The following is a 9,503-nucleotide window of genomic DNA, read 5'->3' on the forward strand; positions in this document are numbered from 1 at the left end:
GTTCCTGGGGTTCTTCACATGTCAGAGGTAGCGCTTAGTTTTCAAACGATTAAATAAATGACAATTTATCTTATCTGGGCGATGCAACCCATATTTATGATGTCGGTCAGAAATATTCTACAGGAGACCTGGGCATTTTACAGCCCCTGAGTCACATCCAGCCCTTTGGCTGCCCCTTGTCTGGCCAACGCGGATTGGTTTTACTTTGAGGGTGACTAGTATATATATATATTTTCAATTTATGTGCGTGCATGCCTATGCACTTTCACAGTCCTCTTAGTTCGGCCCTCAACAACAGGACCAGTTTCTCATGTGGTTCCTTGGGAAAATGGATTGCCCGCCCCTGTTCTTTGGCCATGTGTTCTCAACCTTGACAGCTTCTAGATGTATGAACGTCAACTAGAATTATTACAATTATTAGAATAACAGAGTTGGAAGGGACCTTGGAGGTCTTCTAGTCCAACTCCCTGTTCAGGCAGGAAACCCTATAGCAGTGATGGTTAACCTTTTTGCAATCGTGTGCCAAAAGCGGGGGAAGCGTGAGGGGGCGCGTGCATGCGTGTGCCCACACCCATAATTATATGCATCACGCCCCCCCACACTCCCCACGCTTTTGGCATGCGATGGAATGGGGATCCCGGTAGGCCCGTTTTTTTGCTCTCTCCAGGCTCCAAAGCCTTTCTAGGAGCCTGGGGAGGGAGAAAATGGCCTTCCCCCACCCCCACCCCCACCTCGGAAACCGGAAACAGTCCGTTTGATAGATAGGAGGAAAAAAAATAGGCCTGCGGTCCCACCGGAAGTTGGCAAATGGGCCGTTTCCGGGCTCCGGGACGGGGGAGGCCATTTTTGCCCTCCCCAGGCTCCTAGATAGGATCTGGAGCCTGGGGAGAGCAAAAAACAGGCCTTCCCCAACCCCCCAACCCCTCTGGAGGCAGGAAACAGCCTGTTTCCCTACTTCTGGTGGGCCCAGAAGGCCCAAAAATCAGCTGGCCGGCACGCACATGCATGTCGGAGCTGAGCACGTGTGCCCACCGATATGGCTCCGCATGCCACCTGTGGCAAGCGTGCCATAGGTACGCCATCACGGCCCTATACCATTTTAGACAAACGGTTATCCAACGGTTATCCATTTTAGACAAACGGTTATCCAATCTCTTCTTAAAAGCCTCCAGTGTTGGAGCATTTACAACTTCTGGAGGCAAGTTGTTCCACTGATTAATTTTTCTAACTGTCAGGAAATTTCTCCTTAGTTCTAGGTTGCTTCTCTCCTTGATTAGTTTCCACCCATTGCTTCTTGTCCTGCCCTCAGGTGCTTTGGATCAGGGGTCCCCAACCTTTCGGACCTCAGGGACCATTAAATTCATAATTTTAAATCCCACGGACCACTAATATGATCTGCCTAATGTCCGGCTGGGTGGGCGTGGCTAGGTGGTCATGTGACTGGGTGGGCGTGGCCAACTTGATGTCACTCACATCGAGGGGCACCTCGCCGGCCTCTACTCACCCCTCTCCTGCCAGCCCGGGCTCCTTAGGACCTCAACAGGAAGCAGTTGTTGGAGCTAAGCAGCCACCACGAGAAAGAGCTGGCAAAACAGCTGGCTCAGTTCAAATTGGATCTGACCAAGAAGGAGGCTCAGCAGAAGCACCTCACTGAGGACTTCGAGCATAGGCTTTCCAAGCAGAGGGAAGTCCTGCAGGAGTGAAAGGCCAGGTACCGGCGCCTCGAGGCTCAGCAGGCTGAGATGGTCAGCCAGTTCCAGGCCACGATGCAGTCCCAGCGGAACGAGGCCCTCCGGCTCTTCGCCACCAGTGGTGCTTCCCCCCCAGCCTTCCCCCAAAGCCCCGCACCAGGAGGCTGAAGCAGACCCAAAGTTGGAATTTCTGACCCCCTCCGACCCGCACAAAAAGACCCCGAAGGGGGAGACTCTCTGCAGCAACACAAACTTTCATTGCACGTATCCGGCTCAGGGGCCATAGTTTGAGGATCCCTGATTTAGTGCAATATAAAAAAAATGCAAATAATTTTTCTGTGGACCACCAAAATTTTCTCACGGACCACCAGTTGGTGACTGCTGCTTTGGAGAATAGCTTGATTCCCTCTTCTTTGTGGCAGCCCCCCGAGATATCAGAACTCTGCTATCACGTCGCCTCTAGTCCTTCGTTTCATCGAACTAGACGTACCCAATTCCAGCAACCGTTCTTCAACTAGAAAGTGAAGTTCATACATCTTCAAGTTCCCAAGGTTGAGAAATGCTGTTCCACAATAACATGAACTGTGCTTCATGCAGTAGGATACTCTATTTTAGCTCAGCTTCATAGATGATCATAGATGTAGAAAGGTTCAAGGTACACTGGGGCTCATAACTCCTCCCTCTCAGAAAAAGTGACACGTGGAAATTTAAGACTGGGGCTCTGGGACTAATATATAACAAAAGGCTACCATATGTTAGCAATGAAACACTCCATTGTGTGCCTGTAGAACTCCTTTTAGGATTAACATAAACCACAAGAGATTTCCCACATACAGAATGCTGTCCATCTTAATTTTAGGGAGTAAAAAGATCCCTGAACAAAATCCATCCAGCTTCTTCTTGTCTGACAGGAAAGTTTAAATATCCAACGTTCTGTCTAAACACCCAATAATCCTGGGAGCATTATCGTAGCAGGAATAGAAAGCTGGATCGCGGTTTTATAAAAATGCAGATAGAACTGAACCAAGGATCGCAGACGTCTTCATACGGAAAGTGTAACCACTGTCACAAAATTCCACCGGAGGTTTAGCCTAATTCCATTGTAGCCTAAAAAGGTTATAAATAGCTCCAGCAAGGGGGGGGGGGGAAATGGCCACAACTGAAAACCACTGAATTTTAATACCACCAAGCTTTCTTTACCATGTTAATTAATAACAGGGGATTGAAATTTCAACATACTCAGTCCGTAATGATTATCCTCCCATAATACTGTATATAGCAGTGATGGCTAACCTTTTTGCCATCGCGTGCCAAAAGCGGGGGGAATGCAGGGTGGTCGCACGTGCACGTGCCCACACCCATAATTCTATGTGCCCTGCCCCCCCCATGCATGTGCGCGTGACCACCCCGTGCTCCCGCCGCTTTTGGCAGGTGATGGCACGATGGACCCGATAGGCCCATTTTTTGCCCTCCCCAGGTTCCAGAGGCTTTCTGGGAGCCTGGGGAGGGTGAAAACAGCCTTCCTCACCTCACCGGAGGCCAGAAACAGCCCATTTGCTGACTTCCGTTGGGCCCAGAAGGCCCGAAAATCAGCTGGCCAGCACGTGCATGCGTGCTGGAGCTCAGCTAGGGCAACGCTCGCGTGCCCACCAATATGGCTCCACGTGCCATCTGTGGCACGCGTGCCATAGGTTCGCCATCACGGGTATATAAGATGGCTTCGCTGCCACAGCATATGATTAAGCTATGCTTGGTTCCTGAACATGTTATTCTTATTCTGTGAATCATTATATCCCATCACATTTTTCAGGATAAACTAATTTTTTCCCCCTCTCATTATCTTTTGCCACTTTATGGCCATGCCTCTGATCTATGCTCCTTTGATCCAATATAGTTCTTTTTCCTCTATTCTCTTTCCATCAAGTATCCATATCTCATCCCTGCCCTAGTGTTATCTACCCCCAATGAAGGTCACATCAAGGAGGCATAAGGAGGATATTAGTCTCCCAGAACTAATACAGGTAGTCCTCGACTTACAACAGCTCATTTAGTGACCGTTCGGAGTTACGGCACTGGAAAAAGTGACCTACGACCGTTTTTCACACTTAATGTCCTTTGCAGCATCCCCATGGTCACAGGAGTGATGATGCTTGGCAATTGGCTTATATTTATGACAGCTGCAGTCCCAGGGTCATGTGATTCCTTTGTGTGACCTTCCGACAGTCAAAGTCAATGTCAATGGAGAAGCCAGACTTACTTAACAACCATGTTACTAATTTAACAACTTCAGTGATGCACTTAACAAATGTGGCAAGAAAGTTCGTAAAATAGGGCAAAATTCACTTAACAACTGTCTCACAAGTATTGGGCTCAATGGTGGTCATAAGTCGAGGACTACCTGTACTACGCTGACATTATTTTAGCCTTCAAAATGTGACATACCTGGAGCAAGGAGGTGAAAGCTATTAGAGAGACGAACTACTGTGTGCAGCAAGGCACTCCACCATAGCAGTGGGAGAACCTGTTGTCTTCCACATCACCCCCAATAAGAGAATAACAGAGTTGGAAGGGACCTAGTCCAACCCCTGCTCATGCAGGAAGCTATACCATTTCAGACAAATATTCTAGTTTGTCTGACATGGAGAACTCTAATATATACATTAGAAGACCTCCACCCTAATATAATATATTATATTCACTGTGTTAGTTAGTTAGACAGACAGACACATGATAGATGCTTGATTAGATACATAGATTACTTAGACAGAGACAGATACTGTAGATAGATAGATAGATAGGTAAGATAGGTGATAGATACCGTAGATAGATGGATGATGGGTGAGTGGGTGGGTGGATAGATGGATAAATGGATGGATGGATAGATAGATGACAGATAGACAGATAAGAGAGGATAGATATAGATAAATGACAGAAAGAAAGACAGAAGATAGATAAGAGAGAAAAGATAGAGACAGATGATAGAAAGACATACACAGACGATATAGACAGATCACAGATACACACACAGTAGAGAGGCAGACAGATAAGAGAGAAGATAGACAGATTACAGAGACACAGAAGATAGACAGATAGATGAGAGAAGATTGATTGAGACAGATGATAGACATATATAGACACAGATGATATAGACCAGTGGTCCCCAACCCCCGGTCCGCGGACCGGTGCCGGGCCGTGGAGTACCTGGCACCGGTCCGCAGACCGGCCGGGGGACATGAACGCTGCAGCGCAAAGGCTCCTGGGCCGTGCGCAATGGGCCGTGCGCAAAAGCTTCTGGGCCGTGCCCCCACCCATGCGCGCGCTCAGCGGGCCGCGGCGATAAAAAGGTTGGGGACCACTGATATAGACAGATCACAGACAAAGGTAGACAGACTAATATGGATCCTGATAGGTTCCAGACGGAGCTTGGGCCATTTCCTGAGGCTCTGGCACACGGCTCGACTGAGGAGCTGGTGGCCGCCTGGGATAGGGCGGCCGCTGGAGCTTTGGATCGGGTCGTGCCTTTGCGGCCTCTGACCCGGCGTCGATCTCGCCTGGCTCCTTGATTCACCGAGGAGCTGAGGGAGATGAAGCGCCGGAAAAGACGCCTGGAGAGTGGTTGGAGGGCCAGCCATTCTGAATCTGACCGAACACTGGTAAGGTCTCATATTAAGACCTACCTGGTGGCGATAAAAGTGGCGAAGTATAACTATTTTGCCACTCTTATTGCGTCATCAGATAATCGCCCGGCCGCCCTGTTTAGGGTGACCCGCTCCCTGCTCCACCAGGAATCGCGGGAGGACCCCTTGGAGGGTAGAGCCGAGGATTTTGTACAGTATCTGTATGACAAAATCGCTCAGATTCGGGAACATCTGGACTCTCACTGGGTAGATTGGGCGGGGAGGACAGAGGCAGGTCTTGTGAGTATTATCTGGGAAGAGTTTGATTCTGTGACGCCCGAAGACGTGAACAGGATACTGGGCAGACTGAGCGCAGCCACATGTTTACTGGATCCGTGTCCCTCCTGGTTGGTGCTGGCCTCTCGGGAGGTTACACGAGGCTGGCTCCAGGGGATTATAAATGCTTCCTTGAGTGAGGGTGTCTTCCCTGCCGCCTTGAAAGAGGCGGTGGTGAGGCCTCTCCTCAAGAAACCTTCCCTGGACCCGGCAACATTGGCTAACTATCGTCCAGTCTCCAACCTTCGCTTCGTTGCGAAGGTTGTTGAGAGTGTGGTAGCGCGACAGCTCCCCCAGTACCTGGATGAATCGTCGTATCTGGATCCGTTCCAGTCGGGCTTCAGGCCTGGGTACAGCATGGAAACGGCATTGGTCGTGTTGGTTGATGATCTCTGGAGGGCTCGGGACAGGGGCTGTTCCTCTGTCCTGGTCCTATTAGACCTCTCAGCGGCTTTTGATGCCATCGACCATGGTATCATGCTGCACCAGCTAGAGGAGTTAGGGGTGGGGGGCACCGTCCTACGGTGGTTCTCCTCCTTTCTCTCTGACCGGTCGCAGTCTGTGTTGACAGGGGGGCAGAGGTCGACCCCGAGGCCCCTTGTATGTGGGGTGCCACAAGGGTCGGTCCTCTCGCCCCTTTTGTTCAACATTTATGTGAAGCCGCTGGGTGAGATCATCCGTGGTTTCGGGGTGAAGTACCACCAGTACGCTGATGATACTCAGCTGTACATCTCCACCCCGGACCACCCCAATGATGCCCTTGAAGTGATGTCCCGGTGCCTGGGGGCCGTGCGGATCTGGATGGGGAGAAACAGACTCAGGCTCAACCCATCCAAGACCGAGTGGCTGTGGTTTCCGACATCCCGATATAGTCAGCTGGTGCCATCACTGACTATTGGGGGCGAGTCACTGGTCCCCACGGAGAGGGCTCGCAACTTGGGTGTCCTCCTGGACTCACGGCTGTCTTTAGAAGAGCACATGACGGCCGTGGCCAGGGGGACTTTTTATCAGGTCCGCCTGATTCGCCAGTTGCGTCCCTTTCTGGATCGGGACTCGTTAAATACGGTCACTCATGCTCTCGTTACTTCCCGCTTGGACTACTGCAATGCTCTCTACATGGGGCTCCCCTTGAGGAGCACCCGGAGGCTCCAGCTGGTCCAGAATGCGGCCGCGCGGGTGGTTATGGGAGCGACGTGGCGCTCCCATGTGACCCCCCCTCCTGCGCGAGCTGCACTGGTCTTCCGGGTGCGCTTCAAGGTTTTGGTTACCACCTTTAGAGCGCTCCATGGCATCGGACCGGGTTATCTACGAGACCGCCTTCTGCTACCAATAGCCTCTCACCGACCAGTACGCTCCCATAGAGAGGGGCTCCTCAGGGTGCCGTCGGCCAAACAGTGTAGACTGGCGGCCCCCAGGGGGAGAGCCTTCTCTGTGGGGGCACCTACCATCTGGAACGAGCTCCCCCCAGAGATACGGAAGATCCCGGACCTGCGCACGTTTCGCCGTGCTCTCAAAACTTTTCTATGTCAGCAAGCTGGCCTGGCCTAACTCCCATCTTTTAAATTTTTTAAATTTTTTAATTTGTGATTTTATAAATTGGGTGTTTTAATCTGTGTTTCAGCCAAAATATTTAATAATTTTAAGGGATTTTTTTTAATATTTGTATTATCTGTATTTTATCTTGGCTGTTCACCGCCCTGAGTCCTTCGGGAGTAGGGCGGTATAGAAATTTGATTAATAAATAAATAAATAAATAATAGATAAGAGAGAGAAGATAGATGATAGACACAGAAGATAGACAGATAGATAAGAGTGAGGATAGAGACAGATCACAGACAGAAGAGAGAGAAGACAGACAGATGATATAGACACAGATGATATAGACAGATCACAGACAAACTGATAGATAAGAGAGAGAGAAGATAGATGACAGATAGACACAGAAGATAGACAGACAGATAAGAGTGAGGATAGACAGATGATAGACAGACAGACAGACATATATAGACACAGATGATATAGACAGATCACACAGACAGATGATGAGAGAGAAGACAGATGATATAGACACAGATGATATAGACAGATCACAGACTGATAGATAAGAGAGAGAGAAGATAGACGACCGATAGACACAGAAGATAGACAGATAAGAGTGAGGATAGAGACAGATGACAGACAGACAGACATATATAGACACAGATGATATAGACAGGTCACAGACAGACAGATGATGAGAGAGAAGACAGACAGATGATATCGATACAGATGATATAGACAGATCAGACTGATAGATAAGAGAGAGAGAAGATAGACGACCGATACGCAGAAAATAGACAGATAAGAGTGAGGATAGACAGACAGACAGACATATATAGACAGATGATATAGACAGATCACAGACAGATGAGAGAGAAGACAAACAGATGATATAGACACAGATGATATAGACAGATCACAGACTGATAGATAAGAGAGAGAAGATAGATGATAGACACAGAAGATAGACAGATAAGAGGATAGAGACAGATTATAGACAGACAGACATATATAGACATAGATGATATAGACAGATCACAGACAGATGAGAGAGAAGACAAACAGATGATACAGACAGATGATAGACAGATCACAGACAGACTGATAGATAAGAGAGAGAAGATAGATGATAGACACAGAAGATAGACAGATAGATAAGAGGATAGAGACAGATGATAGACAGACAGACATATATAGACATAGATGATATAGACAGATCACAGACAGACATGATGAGAGAGAAGACAGACAGATGATACAGACACAGATGATATAGACAGATCACAGACTGATAGATAAGAGATAGAGAAGATAGACGACCGACAGACACAGAAGATAGACAGATAGATAAGAGTGAGGATAGAGACAGATGATAGACAGACAGACATATAGACACAGATGATAGACAGATCACAGACAGATGAGAGAGAAGAGAGATGACAGATAGACACAGAAGATAGACCGATAGAGAAGAGAGAGAAGATATACAGACAGATGAGAGACTGACAGATAGTAGATAAATAGATAAGAGAGAGAGAAGATAGATGATAGATACAGATGATAGACAGACAGACAACCTATTGACACGGTGAACTCTTAATAACATATATATATATATATCCACACGGTCTCGAACGGGCACGTGTTCATACCGCTCAAAGGAACTCAAAGCAGCGGGAAGAGCTAAACCCGTTACCCCCCCCACCTCCCTCCCTCCCCAACGGCCACCGGCCAAGCCATCCGTCTCGAGAAAGCCCACCTGCCCGGATGGGGTCCGAAGGGGGGGCTGAGGACCACCGCTGGAGCTGTTAAACCCCGCAAACCCCGGAGAGAGAGGGAGGGAGAGGGAACGTCGGAAAGAGCAGGCGGGCGGGTGGGTGGGGGGGTGAGAGAAACAAGCCCTCCTCTCTTCTCGAGCCCCTCAGCTTCCATTGACGCCACCCCACGTCTCAGCCCCCCCCCTCAACCACGCCCGCCCCTCCCTCCTCCTCCTCCTCCTCCTCGGCAGCCACAGCCTCCCGCCGCCCTCCTCCCCTCCACCCATACGGCAGACAAGGCGGTTCAACTCGCCCCCCTCACCTCCATGGCCGCCGCTTCGGAGCCGCGACGAAGAGGGGGGGAGACCCCTACCAGACTCTCCCCCTCCCCCCTGCTTTCTTCCTCCACAGGCTCTCCGACCGGAACCGGAATGGAGGCCGCCCACCTCCAAGAGGCGACGGCCGGGGACGCGTCACTTCCGCCCCACGTTGCCTTTCTTCCCTTCCCTTTTCTCTATGGTCAGGGGTTGGGAAAGCGGGAGGAACGGGGAGAGAGAGAGAGA

General features: G+C 49.6%; 1 protein-coding gene across 1 annotated transcript in view; it reads right to left on the bottom strand.

Annotated features, from left to right (window-relative positions):
* TOX4 (TOX high mobility group box family member 4) overlaps nt 1–9,356 on the bottom strand; it is a 45,765-nt gene extending 36,409 nt beyond the window's left edge. The window contains exon 1 of the mRNA XM_070954369.1: nt 9,263–9,356. Coding sequence (XP_070810470.1) covers nt 9,263–9,268 — 6 coding nt within the window. The 5' untranslated portion in view covers nt 9,269–9,356. The remainder of the gene's footprint in view (nt 1–9,262) is intronic.
* Nucleotides 9,357–9,503: the final 147 nt, after the last annotated feature.

The sequence above is a fragment of the Pituophis catenifer genome, unplaced genomic scaffold (assembly GCF_029215685.1).
Source record: "Pituophis catenifer annectens isolate HBS135680 unplaced genomic scaffold, rPitCat1.0.hap2 SCAF_15, whole genome shotgun sequence".
In the NCBI taxonomy this organism is placed as follows: Eukaryota; Metazoa; Chordata; class Lepidosauria; order Squamata; family Colubridae; genus Pituophis; species Pituophis catenifer.